The 24,307-nt window shown below is 35.7% G+C and overlaps 1 protein-coding gene and 1 pseudogene across 1 annotated transcript; one reads left to right on the forward strand and one right to left on the reverse strand.

Moving 5' to 3' along the window:
- Positions 1-2,527: 2,527 nt before the first annotated feature.
- LOC106427693 (glycine-rich protein 23) lies at positions 2,528-3,549 on the reverse strand. The gene has a single exon (XM_013868409.3). It carries the CDS (start codon positions 3,450-3,452, stop codon positions 2,835-2,837), a length of 618 nt encoding a protein of 205 aa, XP_013723863.1. The 5' UTR covers positions 3,453-3,549; the 3' UTR covers positions 2,528-2,834.
- Positions 3,550-7,988: 4,439 nt separating this feature from the next.
- LOC106427695 lies at positions 7,989-13,040 on the forward strand (annotated as a pseudogene).
- The last annotated feature ends 11,267 nt before the right edge of the window (positions 13,041-24,307 follow it).

Below are 24,307 nucleotides of genomic sequence, written 5' to 3' on the forward strand. Positions count from 1 at the left end.
ATTAATGGCATCACCCTCAAGAAGAATGAGAAACTGATCTTCGGTGAGAGTCACCCGATCCACCTTTTCTTCTTGATTTCCTTGCTGCTTCTTTTTCAACTTCCAGCAATCCTTCTTCATGTGCCCTTTCTTATGACAGAAATAACACTCCATATTTGCAAATCTATTAGATTTGCTCCTGCTCATGTTCTTGTCTCTTTTGGGATCTCTACTTGTACTTCTCCCCCTTGACTCAGTAACAAAGACATCTGAACGCGAACTGCTAGCATTCGACTGTCTTCTTGCTTCCTCATTAAGTACACTGTTCTTCACTGAATCCATCGAAATAACACCTTCCGACGCGGAGTTACAAAGAGACATCCTGAAAACCTCCCAAGAGTCCGGTAAAGTACCGAGAAGCCACAAACCGTGAATCTCATCATCAAACTTGATGCCCCTATCAGACAACTTGTTGAGCAATCCCTGAAACGCATTCAAGTGATCCGTCATCGGATTCCCCTCCTGATACCTCAGCTCAATCAACTTCTTGATCATGTACATCTTGTTGTTTCCGGTCTTCCTAGCATATAACTGCTCCAGCTTCTTCCACAAAGAACGAGCATCCGTCTCAGTCTCAATATGATGCAACACATTATCATCTACCCACTGCCTTATCAACCCACACACTTAGTGATGCTGCAGCTTCCACTCTTCATCCGTCTTCTTCTCAGGTTTCTGCTCCTCGAAGACTGGAACATGGAATTCTTTAACAAAGAGCAAATCTTCCATCTTGCCCTTCCATAGATGATAGTTAGCACCATTCAAGCTTATCATCCTGCTCATATTTTCCATCTTTCACACAAGCAAATAACAACCCAAAGTTATCAAAACCAAAGCTCTAAAACCAGAAGCTCTGATACCACTCTGTTGGGGAAAGTCACACGGCGCAGCGGAAATACTAATGGTCGTGTTCCCCTGACCTTGTTCGAACCTGTGAAGAAAATACTTTGACGATGGCAAGATATCAAAGTTGCGATAACTAAATGAGACACACAATTTTTACGTGGAAAACCTCCTCGATGTGAGAAGGGAAAACCACGGGACCGTAGTCCACTCAAAAATCCACTATATAAATGGTATGAGTACAACCACGTCCTCCCTGTTCAACAGCCTGAACAAAACAGAGAGTCTAGCTACAAATAGCTATCTCCAACACAAACAACAACAACAAGAGAGCAGCAACACAAAGCTTCAAAACCGGCAGCAACCAAACGACCTCAGCTCACAAAGATTCCGGCTTCCCAAAACTAATCCAACCGTACAAATCCAAGATAAGCAAGTCAACAATACCTCTGCCAAATTTCAGCTCAATAAGAGAAGATCTCACCGTTGGATTTACCAAACACCCAAGACTGCTCTGCTGAAGAACTATGGCGACCAGCTTCAAGAAAACCCAGACAATAGAAGATCCAACCGTTGAAATCCGAATCCCTTCGGTGAACCTCTAATCCACTGACTGAAGAAGCTTCCCACAAAATATCAGCTCGATCAGGATCCGTTTGACCCTCCAAATCTAGTTTTGAAATCACCTTACGAGTTTTCTCCTTCTCTCTCTTTTTCTCCTTTCTCTCTCTTGTTTCTTTTTGTCAAAACTCTATTATTGCGTCTAGTGACAAAAGGGGAACATTAATGATTTCTTAAGTTCACCCCAATTGGTCCTCTCCGTCTAGAAGGGACCCAACACAATCATTAAAATCTTAGTAAATAATTAGATGTTAAAACAGAAAGCTTAGTTTAGATAAACATTTGAGTTTGCTTATCAGTTTTAATAGTATAGATTAAGATTTACTACATTCGGGGAATTTATTTCAACCATTTTGTTACCGAGTACACATTACACAAGGGAATTTCACACCTCCATACACTGAACTTCATATCTGATATGGACACTTAAATTAAATGCTTCGAACCATTTTGTTAGTGGTTCACCAAAACTAGTCAAAATGTAACAACATCTAAAGAGTGGCCAGTTTTTGCAATAAAACTAAGCGAATTTGCAGAGCTATAAGAAAATCATCAAGATAACAAGCTAGTTTACGAACGTAGAACCAATAATAACCGAGTGGGCTTATTTGCAAAAAAAAAAACGCTCGTACTTGAAACCGTGTTTTCTCCTATGTTAAGCCATATGTGCATTACTGGATAGATATTAACCATTCACCTTTAGCGGATTTGTACTAGGTTTAATCTTTTTTACATTTTCTGTGATAAAACAAAAATAATCGATAGACAAATCAGAGACACAATACTTGGCAAGAGGTACCGACCCAAATTCAGTGACCTCATATGTGCTTGGGTTGCAAATGAGTAGTAATCCAATCTTCCATCCTATCCAAGGATTGTCTAGGCTCAACTTTGTTTTTAACCTTTTTGCCTTGGTTGATCCCTTATAGGTTAGGTTCTCACCCTATTGAAATATTTTACAAACATTTCTCATTTTCAGTGGAATTCAAATATTTGGCAAAGTAAAATTTAAATAATTACCATATTTAAAAATTGACAGTTTATAAGATGAATCTCGTCATTAATACAAAGGTAAACATATAATAGTTTGGAAACAACCACTCAGTACCTGTTGACAAAAGACACACAAATCGACCATTTTAATAACCAAACTTGAAACCAACCAAAGCATAACATGAAAAAATAGCATACAATACCAAAACAAAACAGAAGTGGCATACACAATTGCTAATTATCATTTTATTGTAATAATTAATCTCTCTGTTTCATTTAATTACGTAACAACAACGTACGAATAACCGTATTAATAATTAATCTCTCTGTTTCACTCGTCAGTGATGGCCACCGCCTCCCAAACCTCCTCCACCACCAATGCCTTTACCAAATCCACCACCAGCTCCACCGCCGAATCCTCCTCCGCCTCCATATCCTCCTCCGCCACCAAATCCTCCTCCTCCTCCAGCACCTCCACCGCCTCCAAGTCCTCCTCCAGCACCGCCACCGTATCCTCCTCCAGCTCCTCCCCCCACACCACCACCGCCACCTAGACCTCCACCGCCTCCTAGACCTCCACCTCCGCCCAAACCACCACCATGTCCTAGACCGCCTCCTCCACCCAAACCGCCACCGTGGCCTAGACTGCCTCCTCCGCCCAAACCACCACCGCCTCCTAGGCCGCCACCTCCACCTAGACCGCCTCCTCCGCCCAAACCACCGCCACCGCCTAGACCGCCACCTCCTCCAAGACCGCCACCGCCGCCCAAACCCTTTCTAAAACCCTTCTTGTAAATGCCATGCTTGTGGAAGTAAGGACGAGGTTTGTGGAAGTATGGACGAGGCTTGTGAAAAAAGTGTTTGTCGTCATTAACCTCGACATTTCCGAATGCAAACTCGGCCACAAGGGCGAATACAAAGATAAACACACACATCTTACGGGAAATTAAACCCATGCTTGAGCGTTTTTTCTAAATGAACAAAATAATTTCACGAGTTCTATTTGATGGGTATGAAAGGATGAAGACAGTTGTCAGTGAAGCATAGTCTTGGTCTCTTTATATAGGCATAACGTTTACTCGTGAATACGTTGGTACATAACCGGTTTGGCATCTTTTTCTATTGGTCTCTAGTTAAGTCCGGTTTAGTTTAATTTAATTTATCTCCGTATTCTCTACTGATTTTTTGTTATTGACAGATTCCGCATAGGTCGTCTAATCATTTGAGATTGTTGATAATTTGAATCTGGATCAATGTTAATAAACTTATATGCATTCAGAGTTAAGTTGCCTCGTATATAACCGTGAGGAAAACCGGCAATGAATAAACCGGGTGTTCAAACTCCAAACTTGTAGAAAACCAAAGATAATATAGTTGGTTGAGAGGACAACAATCAAATTAAATGACAATCTACCTGTCGTTGGACAATTTATTTATGTCTGCCAACTGCACAGCTGATCTGATCTCATCCAACGTAACAAGAAACTGAAATAATTTCAAGAATTAATAAATTTATGATATATAAATATGCATATATAGAAAGTGAAACGTATATATCAGTATCCGAATGTTTGAGTGAAATACTATTGAATACCTGAAACTGAAGGATATATTTTATATATTGTTTAATAATTGGTTCATGTTCATTGCAATAATCAGCTAGAAATGTATCCAATAAATGTACATTTCCTGACTTATAGTTAGCAGCGCATATATACCTTCCTCACAAAATTTAAAAAGTTCAAAGAGAGAAAAAATAATTTACTACATGAATAAATTGTGACCATATAAAAACATAAAAGTTGACTAATCGTGGCTGCTTTAGTTTTCCTTTTATAGTTGGACATGATCTACTATAAGCACCTCAATAATTTAAGGACCCTTTTGCGTCATATCATTTAGTGAAAAAGAAGTGATCTCATTTATTGTGTCATTAATGATTCAAACTAAACATAGAGTATTAACTTTTCATTGTCCAAACTCCAAACCAACAAAGAAAGAAAAACAGTTAGGCAAGGTTTTATGTACATGCACCATTTACTTTTAGAAAACAAGGTTAATTTAATGCTGGATTCGTTTGATTATAGAGATAATTAGCTGTATGTACCAAAATGAGGTATATATTAGTGAACTACACATCCATTGACAGTAAGGGTCTGGCTCATACCATTTCGTACACGAGAAGACGATTATACTCCGACGTGATAATGAAAACTCCAGTTCTGTACAATGTCGCAATAGAGAGTAGAAAGCGCGTCAGACGAGGAGAAAGGCGTTTGAGGTTGTAGGTTACCAGCTGGATGGTTTCTACTCCACTCATTTCATCTCATCTCCACTTATTTTCTTTTTATTCTAATTTTCATCTCTTTCGTTCTTTTTCTTCATCTCTTCATTCCTTTCTTCTTATTGTTACTTTTTTTATTCTCATCGTTTTTTTTTGTTCTTTTTTTGATATATTCACTTTCTCAATCTCTCAAATATATTCATTGATTCTTCATTTTCTCATAATACATAAAAAATTTAGATGTTAATTTTCTTAAAATCCAGCAAAATTCAAAGATGAATAAATACCAAATCTAGATAAAACCACTGAATTTCATGACAATGATTTCATTGATAGTGAAATTCAGTAATTTTCTTATGTTTAAATTAGTTGTGAATCATGATTAGAACACATGTATTACCATATGTTTATAGAAATGTTATAAAGGTAAAAAATGTTAACACTATATACTATCTGTTAAAATACTTATTTGATTATTGAGTTAAGTGTTATTTGTAGCGTGTTAAACAAATCAATAACATAATAACATTTTTTATAGTTTAGTATTAGTTATTAATCTAATATAGTATTCATCTTGTAATAGATAAATTAGTTACTAAAATTTAAATTAACGAGTAAAACATCAAAGTTAACAGGCAATGATTGTTATTATAGGTTGTTAATAATTGATTTATCATTTACAAAATAGAGTAATTGTTAACATATGTATTAAATGTTACTTCTCATGTAACACATATAATAAACTTACATATTAACATAGATATAATATTTTCTTTTACACGTAACATATATATTAGCTGTTAATTCTCATGTTGTTTTCCATCGGAACATAAATTATATTTGGATGTAGTAATTGATTATCAGCTATCTATCAATGTACCATGTTAAACTTTATTATTATGCTTTTAACAGTTTTAATAGTGAAGATTTAAATATTATATTTTTAAATCAGTTGATATCAAATTCAAATTACTAACATGATTTATTTGCCTAATGTTTGCGTTTTTTTCAAGAAAAATAGAAGAGTTAAATTAACTAGTTTATTTGCTGGATAAAGACATGATTTGCTGACTCCTTAGACTGACACTTTATCGACAGTGCGTAGGAGTTAGGTCATAGGCTAGAACGGTAAAATTGGAAACAAAATAATTTTGGTCACCATTATGGTAAATTGCTAATTATTGTTATATATATGTGTCTATGCATGCCAATTATCTCTCAACTAACTTAAGATCCGCGCAATTGAGCGGGAGGAATGTTATATATAAAACTAATTTTAATCTATTATTATATATTTGTATTTATTTACGTATAATGTATATAATTAAATTAGAGTAAAGACATAAATCAAAACAATATATTTTTTTATTTACGATATATTTTTGGTAAATAAATCAAAGCAATCATTTTATTTATTTTATATGGTATATAACTAAATTTCAATGACATGGAAATAGATACATAGTATATTTTAATATAAATATTTATTATTGAGAATTCATACTCATATGATAAACACACAATTTCTAATGCGCGATTTTTTTAATGAAAATTTCAAAATTAAAATATTAAGGTTTCAATACTTTTTCAATACAATTTAGAAATTATCATATTCAAGTATTTTTCTATGTTATATATTTTAATTTTAAACTATATCAATATATAATATGAATGTCTAGTAAATGAAACTTCATACGATTTATGATCATTTGTATCTTGTTATTACAAAAAAAAATAAACCATTGATCACAAAATTTTAGTGTGAGATATTTAACGTTTTTAATAATTTATAATCGTTTTAAAAAATTCAAAATATAACATATAAGAAAAAATGTATTTTTTTCTTATATGGTTAAAATGGTTGTTTAATATCTTTTAATAATATAAAATTAAAAAAAAAATATCTAAATACAAAAATTATTATCAAATATTTATCATTCATAATCATTAATTGTCATATATACGTTAATCACATTAGGCAATTCTGTAGCTTTTATTTAAGGAAAATGCGAGAGTATTCTTTTGTACACTATTTATCAATTTAATAGTTAGTTTAATAAAAAGTATAATATAAGTTAAGATGGACCAACCGATTTCTCTAAGAAATCTTAATTTCATTCTCATGGTGACACGTGACTACAAAACAAACAATGTTGTAATGTTTATCAATTAATATATAAGGGATTATATTAGGCATGTCCAATACGGTAAAACCGAACCGTACAAAACCGAACCGAACCGAAATAGACAATATGATATGGTTTTGGTATATACCATATAATCCGAATGGATATGATTTTATAAAAACCGTAGGATTTGGATATGGTTTGGTTTATAACCGATTAAACCGAATAAACCGAACAAAACCAATCAAAAGTAGAAACATGTAAATATGTACATATATATTTTATAACGTCACATGAAAATCTATTTGTTATATAAGTTATTCTTTTGTTAATAAATACTACCATATTTTTTATAGTAATAAAGAATCCTAATTTCAAAAACACTTAAAATATAATTAAATAACAATTTATCAAAACTTAGGCTTCTTCTTTTAATCATTTTGCTTTCTTTTAGCATTGATTAAATTGAAGTGAAGATTATAAATTTGATGGATAATAACTAGAAAAAATATTCTCAACTTTTTTTTTATTTATAAACGAACAGAGTTTCACTCGAAGAAGCATGACTTTGATGAACACTAAATATGAAAGAGTGGAAAAAACTTTTCTTTCATACTTTTCTCTTTTGTTTTTTATTTTTATTTTCAAAATTTTGAGTTTTGATTTTAATTCTAGATTTGATTATTTCATCCGAAGGTATAAGCGTTTTTATTTTTTGTTCTTTTATTTTAAAATATAATATTTTTCAATAAATGGCGGCAATGACAATATGATTCTAAAATTTATATAATATGATCTCAAACTAAATAATTTTGTTTTGGTATAAAACCGAATAAACCGAAAACATACGGTATATAAACCGAACCGAACAGAAGTAAATATGGATTTAGAATGATAGTTGTATTTTCTAACCGAAATACCGAAAAACCAAAAAAAACCGAACCGATATCCGGATTGAACCGATAGTCATAGAAATTCAGATTACACTGCCTGAAGCTTAAATCGATAAAAGGCCCAATATGAGGCCTGTTAGTCAGCTCTCGAATACTAAGGGCCATTAATAAACAAAATATTCTGAATCCTAAGCTTACCCAAAAGCATAATGAAAGATTTCTTTCTAAATTCTTCAGCGTTATAAAAAAAAAAAAATACTTCAGCTGTTCTCTCATAAACTGTTCAAAACTTCTTTCATGATCGATTTACTCAGAGCTCCAGGTGAATAACAATTCACTGGTAAATTTTTCCAAACCCTAATATCTTGATTTTTGTTTTCTTAATTATGAATTGGATCACTTCTATGTTAAATTCCACGAATCGCTCAAGTCGTGGTAAAGTGATTTAATTTTCCTGATTTCAATTCTTGATTTTCACTGTATGTGCAGCGGAAATGCTTCATCTTTAAAGATACGGATCCTGAAAGATTCTGACTTGTTAGGGCTTATTCAGGTTAGCTTACTTTTTAATCAAACCATCGAAATTCAGAGTCAAATCATTCTGAATCGAGATTGACTCACTTTTAAGTTAACTACTTCATAGCTCGAGCTCGAGCTGAAGCTATGGCGCAGAGTAATTGGGAAGCTGATAAGATGTAAGTGAAGTTGAGTTTAAAAGTGAGAACATTTTCAATCACCCATATTTGTATTTCTTAGTAGAAAATTAAAAGTTTTTTTTGGTTCACTATATAGGCTGGACGTTTACATATATGATTATTTGGTGAAGAAGAAACTGCACAACACTGCCAAGTCTTTTATGACTGAAGGCAAAGTCTCTCCTGATCCTGTTGGTAAGTAATTATCTATTTGCTGAAGTTTATGTTTTGTCAGAGTTTTTTAGTCCTGTTCGCTCTTGGATATAGTTTTTATTAATGATCCGAGTTTAAGCCGTTTTTGTTTCATTGGGAACTGCGCTTTAAGCTATGTGATTATTCCAATGTAGCTATTGATGCGCCTGGAGGGTTTCTTTTTGAGTGGTGGTCTGTGTTCTGGGACATTTTCATTGCAAGGACTAATGAAAAACATTCAGAGGCTGCTGCAGCTTATATCGAGGTGGGCTATCTACCACTCTGGAGATATGTTTTTATTCTGAGTTTGGTAGGTGACCAGTTCGCTTTGTGATTTTTAGGCACAACAAGGTAAAGCGAAGAAGCAACAACTTCAAATGCAGCAAATGCAGATGATTCAATCATCCTTCTCTAGGGGGTCCAAATCCAATGAATGGTATTGGTTCTGAAGCAATGCTTGGGCAGTCAAATGCCAGTCAAGTCGCTGCTAAAATGTACGAGGAACATATGAAGCAGCCAAATGGAATGAACACTGAGACATCCCAACCTCATATGGGTGTAAGGATGGCTCTTCTTAAGTCAGGAGCGAACCATCATGGGTATAAATTGTCGCAGCTTCGTTTTTGCAGGCATATTTCCGGTCCTCACACGGTTAGACACTTTATTTTTTCTGTCTTAAAACAGTCAAATGGTCCAGGGAAATCATCAAGGAGGTGTTTCAGCAGCATTGCAGCAACTTCAACCACGAAGTCAGCAGGCCCCTGTAATTAACTTACTTGATGATTCTCCAAATCTTCTTATAGAAAAGTATCCAATCAAATTTTTTGTGTGTGCATCTAAATCATTTAAACTTGCAGGAAATCAAAATTGAATCGAATCTCGGTGCATCTCCAAGACAACTGCCGGTGGATCCGTCTACAGTTTATGGCCAGGGAATTCTGCAATCAAAGCCTGGGATGGGGAATGCGTAGTATACACTCGCCATGGAAATTAATTGACATTGGACTCCAAAACTAACATATTCGTCCCTATTTTGTTCTGAAGGATTAAACCCTGGAGTAGGTGCTCTTCCTTTAAAGGGATGACCATTAACTGTAAGTCACTGGGATTCTTTTGCAGGGTTTATCTGTTTGTCATTTTAAGCCCAGTTTTTTCTTTCATAAAGATTTTTTGATAAATGTTACAGGGCATTGATACAATCCGACCAGGTTTAGGCCCTCAAGTTCAGAAAGCTTTCCTTCAAAATCAAAGTCAATTTCAGCTCTCACCACAGCAGCAACAACAACAGATCCTGGCTCAGGTTCAAGGGCAAGGAAATTTGAACCAAGGAAATATGACTAACCTATATGGCGAGATGGACCCTCGAAGATTTACAGGATTACGTAGAGGGAACCTGAATTCGAAAGATGGCCAGCAAAATGCCAATGATGGATCCATAGGTTCTCCTATGCAGTCAAGTTCTTCAAAAGTAAGACTTCTCTCAGATCAAAAGTTTCGCCTATCTGTTCGTTAGGTGGTGAAATTGATCAATACGTCTGTCTTTGTATGCATTTTTCGGTAATTGCTAGTGTATGATGTCATGCAACTTGTCATTTGAAAAGCCTGTTAGGTAATGTGGTTCTGTTATCCTAATGTAGATCTATCTAGGGAACACAACTTGGTTCCTAACCACACGCTCCCCTCTATTGAGAATTTTTTGTGCACGTCTTTCTGATTTTCCCTTTTTCCGTTGCTATTTGTTGGTCTGTAGCATATCAATATGCCACCAGTACAACAATCTTCCTCACAGCAACAAGATCCATTACTATCTCAGCAATCACAGCAGGTACATTTATGTGGATCATGTGGTTTCGTTCAAATTAGTATATTCTTCAGTGTGTAAGATGACTGAGCCACACAACTTCATTCTCGTGTCATTGATAGAACAACCGCAAAAGAAAAGGACCTTCTTCTTCTGGTCCTGCTAACAGTACAGGGACAGGAAACACGGTCGGCCCATCCAACTCACAGCCGTCAACTCCGTCAAGGCATACCCCTGTCGATGGAGTTGCTATAGCTGGTAACATGCAGCATGTGAATAATATGCCAAAAGGGCCAATGATGTATGGTTCTGATGGAATAAGTGGTCTGGCATCGTCAGCAAACCAACTGGTATGTTTTTAAATTTCCTCGGAAGTATGCTACCAACAATCTAGCTTTGTTCCAGTGTTAAGAATCTTAATGGCTTTAGTATTTTCTTGCATAGCCTATGGAGCAGTGTTATACTCAACTTTCTTATGACAAGGATCAATAGCTGCAGGATGACATGGAACCATTTGGAGATGTGGGAGCCCTAGAAGATAATGTAGAATCGTTTTTGTCCCAAGATGATGGAGATGGAGGAAGCATATTTAACACCCTAAAGCGGAACCACCCTTCTGAGCATGCAGAAACCTCAAAGGGTATTCTCTCGCCCCGTCATGCTACTAGTAAACCAGATATAGTAACCATGATCCTTTTTTCATTTTTCAGGGTTTAGTTTCGGTGAGGTTAGTTCTATAAGAAGAAGTGCTAGTAAGGTCATCTGCTGTAGTTTCTCATCTGATGGGAAGTTGTTGGCTAGCGCTGGGCATGATAAGAAGGTACATACAGTTTTTTTATAAACCTGCCATGACCTTAACATCTGTAGATCGTTAATAGGTATGTCAGATTCTTGTTCGGTTAAAGCAGATAATGTGTTTTTGTCAGTAGGTTTTTATCTGGAACATGGAAACACTACATACTGAGAGCACACCGGAAGAGCATGGTTATATCATAACAGATGTTCGCTTCAGACCTAATACAACTCAACTGGCTACGTCATCGTTTGACAAAACTATCAAAATCTGGGATGCTTCTGATGTATAGTAATTCATCTCTTTTAGTTGCAGCCATTTTTTTTTGTCTTCTGTTGCGACTTACTACTACTACCAATTTGCTGTGCAGCCTGGTTACTTCCGACGAACAATTTCTGGTCATACTGCACCTGTAATGTCCCTTGATTTTCACCCCAATAAAACCGAGATCTTCTGCTCTTGTGATGGCAACAGTGATATTCGCTTCTGGAACATCAACGCTTCTAATTACATTCGTGCTTCAAAGGCAAGCCCCCTGTACTCTCGTATGGCTTCTCCAACAATTGAACTATTGTTTTCTGATCTTTTGAATTTTCCAAGCACAGGGGGCTAGCACGCAAGTACGGTTCCAGCCAATAAGTGGAAAATTTCTTGCTGCAGCTTCGGATAATACAGTTTCACTTGTGGATGTTGAAAAAGACATACGGGTCCACTTGTTAAAGGTAAAAGCCGAAGATTTGTTTAAACTCCCTGGTTCACTCCACATAAGACTTTGTTTTCTATTGTTAAGACTTGTGCATCTTTCAAGTCCAATGTGTTTTTTTTTTGTATGACAAAATCCAATGCTTAGATGTCAAAATACCTATGCAGGAGTGAGCTTATGTCTCATGAGTCATGGCTTGATTTTCTAATTTTTGTTCTGTCAGGGACATTCATCAAATGTGAATTCTGTTTGTTGGAACACAAGCGGGGAGTTGTTAGCTTCTGTTAGTGAAAACTCTATTAAACTATGGTCTCCGAGCTCAGGGGATTGCATCCACGAGCTCAGTTTTAGTGGAAACAAGTTCCACTCTTGCGTTTTTCACCCTTGCTATCCCAATCTCTTGGTCCATTGGTGGCTACCAGGTATTAGCTTAGTTACAATTTATTCAGCTTAGAACGAATCTATGTTTACCATTTTATGTCAGCCTCTAATGTTGCGTGATGTGATGATTTTCTTGTTAAGAGTTGCTTTTAACTTTTGGTAAACGAAACTGTTGCAGTCACTGGAGCTGTGGAATACAAAGGAGAACAAATGTATGACAATACCGGCTCATGAGTGTGTGATCTCTGCCTTAGCTCAGTCACCTTCGACGGGAATGATGGCGTCTGCAAGTCATGACAAATCCGTGAAGATTTGGAAGTAGAAATTTTTACGTTCTTCAAGAAAAAAACGTAAAAAAGAAAAGCAGAGCTCAGGACTATGTTTGAGTCTAATTCTTTGTTTAGTGTTCACATCAATAAGTTGTTTAATGGGTTTGTTTGCATCAAAAAAAGCAAAGAGACTTATGATAAAGTTACAATCTTTGTTGTATGATCCTACTCTCTTTGGGCTTTCTCTTTGTTTTCTTGTTGTTGTTGTGATCTAGTGTTTAAAAGTGATTCAGAGAGATGTGTCCTATATTCAATCAACTAAACCCCTTTTGTTCCAAGGCCTTTACACAAAAATGTAAACATACACATGTAACTCTTTTTTGTACAGCGGATTCTATTTCTATCTATCTTATCTGGATTTATGTTAGACTACATCATCTTCAACCGTCTTAAATCCACTTTTGATTGGAGTTACTTGCATTTGGGATTCGAAATCCGAACTCCATGGTGTAGAAACATTAATGAACCTTCAGCTAAACCACTTAGACTAAAGAACAGCTAAACCACTTGGACTAAAGAACTTCCAGACATACACACTTACTCCACAGACGTTGTAAACATACTTGTTCCACACACATTGTAACTACACCAACTATGTTATAACTTTGACATTAGCATTAATGATGAATGGGCTCTAAGTTTTGCAAGCTTGGTAGGCTTTAGTTGTTAATTTAGAGATCCACTATTGTCATCCCCTCGCACCTAAAGGAGTTCGACTCCTTCCACTTGAAAGTGGGTTTGACAGGAGAAAATTAAAAGACAAATTTAATTCTTTTTGAACGTGTCTAAATATTGAGTGTACGTTTTCTTACATCCTATTGGGATTTGAACCGTGACGTTAATATGATATATTTAAATGTAAATATTAAAAAAGTAAACGCACATGCGAAAAGAAAAAACAATATTTTGTGTTTACAGGTTATAATATAATAGTTGTACAACATAAATGAATAAACATTTTGTAGAATATTTATAAAACGCTGAAAACTAATATTATTCGATTATTAATATTTTGATTCTTTAAATATAGATTTAACATAAAAAAAAACTGAAATTAATTTTTTTCCCCTCGAAAATCCATATATTCATGAAACTTTTAGTCACCAGATACAACTTTTTAAACCAACAATTCCTAAACCCGCTATCTCTCAAGTCCTCTGTTTAACAAAAATAGAGAGTAGCAAAATATAACAAGATAGCCACTAACCTCAAGTAACTCCAAAAAATTAGAGACCACGACTTTCATTTACAAAAAGCTCAAAAAACCAAACCGGGTGACCACTAGCCACATAAGATTGCCATAGGTTTTGCTTGATAACGCTCTGTGCAATGAAAGTTGCACCTCTGTTCTGATCTCTAGGCACCACCTTCCATCTAGACTCCATTATAACTCGAGCCTGCAAATTAATTTCATCAACTTGAGCAAGAAAGGAAGGCCAAGCTTCCGGACGATTAATCGCACCAAACAGCTCTAATCTCATGCTCCTCATACTTTCCACAACCCATAAGATTGTTTGCATTTTAGCCATGTCTTTGGATTTGATATTTGAAAAGGCTCTTCTACTATGGAAAAGAACCACCTCTCTGTCATTTCTAACCACCTAAGCTGTTCCCAAATTACCTGAAGACTTACTCCAATCAAAGGCTATGTTACACATTAGCCAGCCTGGTGGAGGAGGATACCATTTCTTTTGCTTTGTAACCCTTACCTCCTCTCCAATCTCATCAACTCTTTTTTCCACTTCTAATGCCATCCTCCATTCCTCCATGTCTTGTTTCCCTTTGATCACAGTAGCTGATGGATTAATTCTTCTTCCCTCAAACAACAAAAGGTTTCTTGACTTCCATAACGACCATAGAACCCACGGCCACAAGACTTCCAGATCATCACCTCCATTTCTCCTATTTTTCAAACCCAAAAGATAGTTCATATTTACAAAAATGGAGGATTGATGAAACTGAAATTAATTTTGAAAATGTGAAAAAATTAAGTATAGTAAAAATAGCAGGAACGCGTTTTGAGAAATTATTGAAAACATGGACACACTACAAGAAAACAGGGGGATTCTGATGGCCAAAATCGTCGGAAATTCGTCGGAATAGACCGATTCCGACGAATTTCCGACGAACCCGTCCGTCGGTATCGTTTCGTCGGAAAAAAAAATTCGTCGGAATTTCGTCAGAACTTCCGACGACTTTCTGACGAATACCGAGAAATGTCATTCTGACGAACTTCCGACGATATTACGATGCGGATACACGAGACCAGAGTTCATCGGAAAACTACTTACCGACGAAGAAGGGTCGTCGGACAATTCCGACGAACCTTGTTCCTCGGTTTATTCCGACGAACTTTGGGCGTCGGAACTTACCGACGGACAGAGCTCGTCGGAATATACCGACGAATCCCGTTCGTCAGTATATTCCGACGGAAATGGTTTGTCGGTAAATTCCGACGGATATATGTCCGTCGGTATATTCCGACGACCGTTTCCGTCGGTATAAACCCATTTTTTTTTACAAATTTATTTTCATTTTTATATATTTTTTGATATTAATAAATTTAAAAAATTGGAAATTTAAAACTAAAAATATTATAAAATTTAAATTCATAAAAACCGAAATAGGAAAAAAACATTCATACAAACCGAAATAGAAAAAAAAAACATTCCGAAAGTTTTATAAAGCCGAAATAAACTAAGATGAACTCGAAGACATCAAACGATCTAGCTTCTGCATAATCTCGGTGTTGAACTTCTTCTGGGATGCCAACTCAGCAAGGATAGTGGCATTCTCCGAACAGATAGTTGCATTCTCCGAAAGGATAGTGGTGTTCTGCTCCTCCAATGCCCCAATCCGTTCATCTTTGTCATGTAGCTCCTCGAGAATCATGGGATCGGCATACGGAGCTTGCGAAGAAGATGCCGGATACGAAGAAGCACGACGGGCCAACCCAACTAAACGGCCTCCTTTCCTTTTAGGAACCGCCTACAAAAATATTTAAAGTAAGTAAATAGGAACAAGTAAGTAATCGACATTATTAAAAAAATATATTAATAAAAAAAATTACCTTTTCAACCATCTCATTGATTTGCAATAGAGACAGGTTGGTTGAAGCTCCCGTGGAGTCGCCGTCATCAGAGAGAGGCTGAGATTGAGAAACTATCTCAGCTTCCACCAAATCAACTACACCTTTGATCACGGGGTCCTGAATTTGACCCGTCGTCTTGTTAGTGTGAGCCACCTTAATGAGTTGGAGACGATCAACGGGATTACCGTCATTTGCTTCGATCTAAAAAAACCGCCATTATTAGCCAAGAAATATATAAAATATTTATTTAAAAAATATAAAGATAAATAATAATAAAAAACTTACAAGTTCATCCTCCTTAGTAGACATGGAGCAAGCGCCGAGGTTGTGCACATACATACCTTTCCCGCCACGATCGCTCTTCCGGTTCCTGGAGTTCCTAGAAGACGTCTCTGCAGTGTCTTCCTTCTCCCAATGAGCTATCAACTGCTCCCACACCGTCCCGTTGATGAACCGTGGCTTCTTGTTCTTCTGCCAAACTGTCTTCCACGCGTTTATCTGCTTTGTGTAAGAGTCCATGGCCTTTTCGTTGAATTTCTTACGGACTGTTTCCGTAAGATCGGAGTGCCAGTTGAACTCTTGCTACAAAACAAACACAATTTAATAAGTAAATATATGTAAAAAAATGTAAAAACTTTAAAAAAAATGAAGAGTTACTATACCGCAAACTGACGAAACCACAACTCTCGTTCGTCGGAAGGGATCACACTCCACTTTGGATATCCAAAACGGAGCATGGAGTACATCATCTGGTTGATGCTCCGGCTAATGCCATTTTTCGACTTGGTGAACCTTTAAAAAAAAAAACAAGTTAGCAAGTTAATTAAAGGAAAAAATATAACGGTACAAATAAAAAAAAATACTAACCAAGTGCTATGGCCTCGTCGTGGGTTGGGTTCGAGAAACGGGAGATGCTCTCGACCTGGTTGTTGAACCAATAGATGAACCGGCATGACCCCCGGATCCTGTTGAGCAGCAGCGTGAGTGGCAACGTGAGGGGCAGAGGGAGCTGGAGCGGGAATATATGTGGGAACCGATTCATGAGACGATACCGATGCACGGGAACCGCTCACCGAACTACGTCGAAGACGGGCTGCGGGGCGGGCTTCATCCTCGGCCCTAAAAAAAAAAATTAACCCATCAAACATATTTTCATTTATATATTTACAAAAGGTTTTATAAACGTTTTAAAAAAAACTATTAAACCTTTTATATATATATATATATGTATACAAAATTATAAAAAATTCATAAATATAGAAAAATGTTGTTAAAAATTTATAAATGAAGAAAAATGTTGTTAAATATTTATATTTTAAAAAAAAAAGTGTTATTATACATAGTTTATTAGTGGAAACTTAAAAAAATATATAAAAAATTTTAAAATTTTTACTATACATGATTTACATATATATATATATATATATATATATGTATACAAAATTATAAAAAATTTATAAATATAAAAAAATGTTGTTAAAATTTATAAATGACGAATAATAGTGTTAAATATTTATATTTTTTTTAAAAAAACGTTTTAAAAAATAAAAAAAAACGTTTTAAAAAATCAAAAAACGTTTTAAAAAATCAGAAAACGTTTTAAAAAACAAGAAAACGTTTTTTAAAAATCAAAAAACGTTTTTAAAAATAAAAAAAAACGTTTTAAAAAATCAAAAAACGTTTTTAAAAATCAAAAAATGTTCCAAAAAAAACTAAAACAACAATCCTAACTTATATATCCTAAACTATCCATTCAATCCTAAAATGTTCAATCAAACAACCTAAAATCCGAGATCAACTTCCAAAACCCTAAACAATTGATAAAAAAGAAGGTTTGGGATGATTCTTACATGATTTGGGGTTTGGGGAAGAGATAGGAGGGTGAGGAGAGGATTCGCCGGTGAAGAGAGGCCGGAATCGCCGGAGAGTCGCCGAAATCGCCGAAATCGCCGGAGAGTTTGTGAGAGAGAGAGAGGCCGCGGAGATAACGAAGAAAAAAGGAGAAGGGTTTTTATTTCCGTGGATTCCGACGGACTCGGGTTCGTCGGTATTCCGTCGGTATATTTAAAATATACCAAATGCCAATTCGCGAAAATTTTCAAGCGGTTTGGTTCTCCCGGGCTAATTGAAATTCCGACGGAACGTGTCCGTCAGTATTTTCCGACAGACACATTCCGTCGGTATATTCCGACGGAATTCCGACGACTTAGTGTTTAGGGTGTTCTTTTCAAGTTTCTAAATGCAAAATCCAAATCTTTGATAATATATATAGTATTTGCATAAAGATTTAACAATAAAAATGTTTTATAACACGATTTTACACAACAATATTTTTTGTAGTGTAAGCTTATATAAATATGATTGTATAAGTATATAATGTTAAGATGAGATATTATGAAAACAATGATATGCATACATAAATATTTTAATGAGTTGTTATATTTGAACGGTTGAGATCAAATACTATACTAAACACTTATTATGTGTTGTTTTCATAGTTTTGGCATCTAAATTTATAGATTTTTATGATTGAAACTTTATAGAAAAACATGTCGTCGGTATTTCGTCGGAAAATACCGACGACATTCCGACGAACTTGTCCAGTTCGTCGGAATGTCGTCGGTATTTTCCGACGAAATACCGACGATCTTTCCAATTTTCAATGAAACCCGTTGTCGTCGCTATGTCGTCGGTATATTGCGAGGGATTTCCGACGGACCATTAAAAAAAAAAAAAAAAAAACTAATCAGAATCTTCTGAATCTTCATCAAACTCCCCAACCTCGGCTTCCGGCTCTGAATGTACGACAGCATCATGTCCAAACACAGTCAAATTCTCAACGAGTTGAACATTTTCCAAATCTTCAACTGCCTGGGCGTTGCTGGTAGACTCTGGTTGCAATGGTTCATCATCATCAGAAGTTCCATCCACTCGTCCTCTTGGGTTGATTTGCGTTACAGTAACCCATGGATCGTCTCTGTACGTCACCCGAGGGTAACTGATGTAGCACACCTATACATATCAATTATACAAAGTATTAGTTCAATATATAACATTAATTAATTATATTGGTAAAAAATTATGAATAGATTGACATACCTGATCAGCTTGCGAACCAAGAATGAAGGGATCATAATATTGAAGTTTCCGCCGCGAATGAACTGATGTAACACCAAACGCATCAATCTTCACTCCTCTATCTGGGGTGGTGTCATACCAATCACAATAGAATACTACACAACGCAATCCAACCATTCCAGGAAATTGGATTTCCAATATTTCTTTTATGTTGCCGTAGTAGACATCGTCACCAGAAGAAGATGAAACACCAGCATCATATGTTGTCTTAGAATGACCTTTCCTTGTGAATGCATATCCTCGCGTACAAAATTTAGGATATGATTTGACCACATAGTTTGGTCCCTGCACAAATTCGCGTATCCAATCATCGAACACAAGACCTCTGGCCAAACCATCATTCACCTATAAAAAAAAACATATATGATTGCAAAATTAATTAGTTTATATATATTAAATTTAAACTAATCATTTGCATAGGGTAATAGGATATATGACTCACATAACTACGAAGCCACGCAGCAAATCCGTTATCTCTAAGTTGTCGAAGCTCATCTTCTGTTGCATGCCTGTGAGTCATACGCAACTCCGCCATATATACACTATATACAAAAATATTATCAATATGAAATAAATTTATTGAATATTAATCTAACAATAAATGAATAAATATTTTTACCTCTCATATTGTAGAACATCTTCACAGTTGGTGAGCAAATATGTTTGCAAATGAGCGTGCTCAGTGTCCGTAAGTCTCCGCTTCGTGAATTTTCCACTAAGTCGTCCTATTTCCTTGAACATGCTTGGGACAGTAACATGATATGTTGCTCTCTCCCCTCTATCATCATGCCGAGCAGGTCTTCGGTGTTTTGTTTGCACTTCTGGTGGAAAATAATTTTCAGCAAAGATTGCAGTTTCTTCATTGATCACCTGTGCCACTATAGATCCTTCCACCCTGCTTTGATTTTTGACCATCTTCTTCAGATGATGCATATAACGCTCAAAAATATACATCCATCTGTACTGCACAGGACCACCAAGTTCCAATTCTCTTGCGAGATGAATAGCAAGATGTTCCATTACATCAAAGAATGATGGAGGAAATATCTTCTCAAGGTTGCACATGCTGACTGGTGCGTTTGTCTTCAAATTATTAATACCCTCTTCAGTCAATACTCTGCTGCATAAGTCACGGAAAAAAACACTAATCCCTGCAATTGCTTCATGAACATTACGTGGCAATAATGCTGAAAAGGCAAACGGAAGGAGGCGCTGCATAATTACATGACAATCATGACTCTTCAAGCCAGTAAACTTTCCTTCGCTTCTATCAACGCAGTTCCCCAAATTTGATGCATATCCGTCAGGAAATTTCACTTTATCTGTAATCCAATCAAAGAACTCTTCTTTTCTAGCACCATCTAGCCGATAAATGGGAAAAGGGGCGTACCGTTCTCATCAACGTGAAGTTCAGAACGATCACAAATATCGACTAAATCCAACCTTGACTTCAAATTATCCTTCGTTTTACCTTGGATGTTAAGGACTGTGTTCATCAGATTATCGAAGAAGTTCTTCTCAATATGCATGACATCTAAATTATGCCGCAATAGATGACTCTCCCAATATGGCAGATCCCAGAAAATACTCTTTTTGTGCCAGTTATGTAGCTCTCCAACCGCATTGACTCGAATGTTTTCATGTCCACCTACATCTGGCGTCCTTTCTGCATCAAAATACCTAAACTGCTTCAACAAATCTTTCCCACTAACTTCCTCAGGTGGACCATCAAACACCTGCTTGTTCTTCGTAAACGAAGTCTTACTCCTGCGGTATGGATGATCAGGTGGTAGAAATCGTCTGTGACAGTCAAACCAACACGTTTTCCTTCCGTTCTTTAGTTGGAAAGCATCTGTGTCATCTTGACAATATGGACATGATAGCTTCCCATGTGTTGTCCATCCAGATAACATACCATATGCTGGAAAGTCACTTATTGTCCACATAAGTACTGCCCGCATCTGAAAGTTTTCTTTGCGCGAAACATCGTATGTCTCAAAACCATGCGCCCATAGTTGTTGCAACTCATATATTAGTGGTTGAAGAAACACATCTAGTGATCTTTTAGGATGATCTGGCCCGGGGACGAGAATTGAGAGAAACAAAAACTCTCGTCGCATGCACAAGCTCGGCCGTAAGTTGTACGGTGTCACAATAACTGGCCATAGAGAATACTGCCTTCCATGCTTTCCAAATGGGCTGAAACCATCAGTAGATAATCCAAGATAAACATTTCTTCTCTCTTCCGCAAATTCTGGATATGTTGACTGGAAATGTTTCCAAGCCTTTGCATCTGAAGGATGTCTAATCTCACCATTTGTGGAATGCTCTGCATGCCATCTCATTGCTTTTGCTGTGCGCTCACACTGATACAACCTCTTCAATCTTTCCGTCAAAGGCAAATACCACATTCTTTTGAATGGGATCGGAACTCTTCCCCTCGTCTCCTGATAACGAGGTTTCCCACAAAATTTGCATACATTCCGTGTCTCATCCGCTCTCCAGTAGATCATGCAGTTGTCAATACATACATCTATCACTTCATACGGTAGTTGAAGACCTGCAACAAGTTTCTGAACCTCGTAGTATGAACCCGGTGCAAGGTTATCCTCAGGTAGAATACCTTTGACAAAATCAGTAATCGCATCCATACATTCTTCAGCCAAATTATAGTCTGTCTTAATACCCATTAATCTAGTTGCAGATGATAAGACTGAATGACCATCTCTACAATTTTGATACAAAGGTTGTTTTCCTGCATCCAACATGTCAAAAAATCTCCTAGACTCGGGGTTTGGTTCTTCCCCTCTATAATGATCATGTACCATCTGCTCAGTACCTACACCATAATCTATATCCGTTCTAGATTCTTCTAACCTAATATCAGGCTGAGGTTCACTAACAGGCTGAGGTTCGCTAGTACTACCATATTCATAACCAGTTTCCCCATGAAGGTACCAAACTTTATAATTACGTGAAAACCCTTTCATATACAAATGAGTCCAAACATCAAATTCTTTTATAACCTTATTATTATTGCAAGAAGAGCAGGGACATCTTAACATACCACTTTTTGCATCCGGTTGCTGTTGAACAAGCCTCATGAATTCTCCAATCCCTTGAACGTATTCTTCCGTAAGCAAATTGGTGTTCGGATCCAAATGAGGTTTATCCATCCACGAACGATAATAAACTTCTGAAGACATGATTTTCACGGAATTGTTATGACTAAAGAGAATGAAGAGAGAATGAAGTGTGAATGAGTTGAATGAGGAGGGGTTGTATTTATAGGAAATTGCTTACGGACCTCCGACGACTTTCCGACGAAATTCCGACGGATGTAAAGCAGTCCGTCGGAATTCCGTCGGAATTGTCCAATCCCAAACGGCTATACAACGGTCATATATATTTGTCGGCAACGGTCACATGGTTCGTCGGAATTCCGTCGGAAAATACCGACGGAATTCCAACGACTTTGTTGTTAATCGGAATGTCGTCGGAATTCCGTCGGAATATACCGACGAACTTCCGACGACTACAACGGTTACATTTTTTATCGGAATGTCGTCGAAAAGTCGTCGGAAAATTCCGACGAACCATATGTCGTCGGAATTCCGTCGGAAATGGCCGACGGAATTCCGACGACTTCATTTTTTTGGATTTGGTCGGAAATTTGTCAGTATTCCGTCGCAAATGTCCGACGACCTTGGTGTCCGTCGGAAGCTCCGTCGGAATTCGGAGTGTTTTCTTGTAGTGACAAGTGAATATACCATCTTATATATTAAAACAGAAGTCATAACCTTGATTCATGTGTGATATTTAAAAAATAGATCTAATGGACCTATTCCTATAAAGTCATATTACATTTAATATTTAATCTTATCATTTAAATTTTAGGCCTACCAGAAATTTTTATTGGGCTATCAATAATTGGATTTAAACAATAGATGATCCATTGGATTTATAAATAGTATAAATTAAATAGATATAACTTAATGTTGTAATACCATACCTCTATATGCTAAATATTTAAATATTTGTCGATGTTAATTTAAAAAAAAACAAAATGTTTATATAAAAATAAATGAAATCAAAAACTCGCGCGGTTGCGCGGATCGAGATCTATTCTTATATATTAAAACAGAAGTCACAACCTTGATTCATGTGTGATTTTTTTTTTAAAATGGACCTAATGGACCTATTCCTAGAAAATCATGTTACATTTAATCTCTAATTTTATCATTTAAATTTTGGGTCTACCAGAAATTTTTATTGGGCTATCAATAATTGGATTTAAACAATAGATGATCCATTGGATTTATAGATAATATAAATTAAATAGATATAATTTAATGTTATAATATTATACCTCTATATGCTAAATATTTAAATATTTGTCGATGTTAACTTTTAAAATTACAAAGATTTTTTTTAAATAACAAAAATCATATTATCTAATAATAATTAATCTTTACTACCTTAAACCAATGAAAAAAAAATTTAAACTACATAGTTTATTTTAAAAATTAAACAAAAACTAAATTTTTAATTATTTACTCGATAATATAAATTTATGAAGCGAAAAGTTTAATTTTTTAAAAAACTTTCTAAATTTGTGAAATGTTACAATATCTTTGAATATGACAATAAAACAATATTTTACTAATCTTTATATATATAGTTGCGATTTTAATAATATTTTTAATAAAACAACAATGTGTAACTATTAAATACGTTTTCATAGAATAATTATATAGCAGAACTGAATAAATATTTTGTACAATACCTATAAAACGCTGAAAAGCTAATATTATTAGACTAAATCATATTTTGGCTTTTTAATTATATTTTTAACATAATACTACTTTTGAAAAATATGAAAAATGATGTATAGTGAAAAAAATAACACATCACGTTTTAAGAAAATTGAAAACATGAAACAAGTGATATACCATTACCATTACACGCATGAATAGCTAAGTACTAGCTAGTGGTATCAGTTGAGACATTAATTTGATAAAGTTAGGATTCTCAAAAAAACAATACTCCTCGCCTGTGATAAATAAGTTGCGGCTGTAACTAACACTACTTGGGTTCAATCCGCAGAAATTACTATTTACAATATTTGGATTCCGACAAAATGGTGAAACCACTTTTTTTTTACCAAAAAATAAAAACAATACTCCTCGCCTCCCTTGTAAACATTACAATACGGCATAAATCTATGTTTACATCATAGCTGTCAATAGTATAAACATATGTCACTAAATCCTTTTTTCTCACTCCTATAGATTCTCAAATGTCTAACCCAATTCTCAAACAACAACTTAGACACTAGTCCTAATTCTAAAATCTTGTCTATATGCTCTCATTACTTGGTAAGTT

Source organism: Brassica napus, chromosome C4 (assembly GCF_020379485.1).
Source record: "Brassica napus cultivar Da-Ae chromosome C4, Da-Ae, whole genome shotgun sequence".
Taxonomy (NCBI): domain Eukaryota; kingdom Viridiplantae; phylum Streptophyta; class Magnoliopsida; order Brassicales; family Brassicaceae; genus Brassica; species Brassica napus.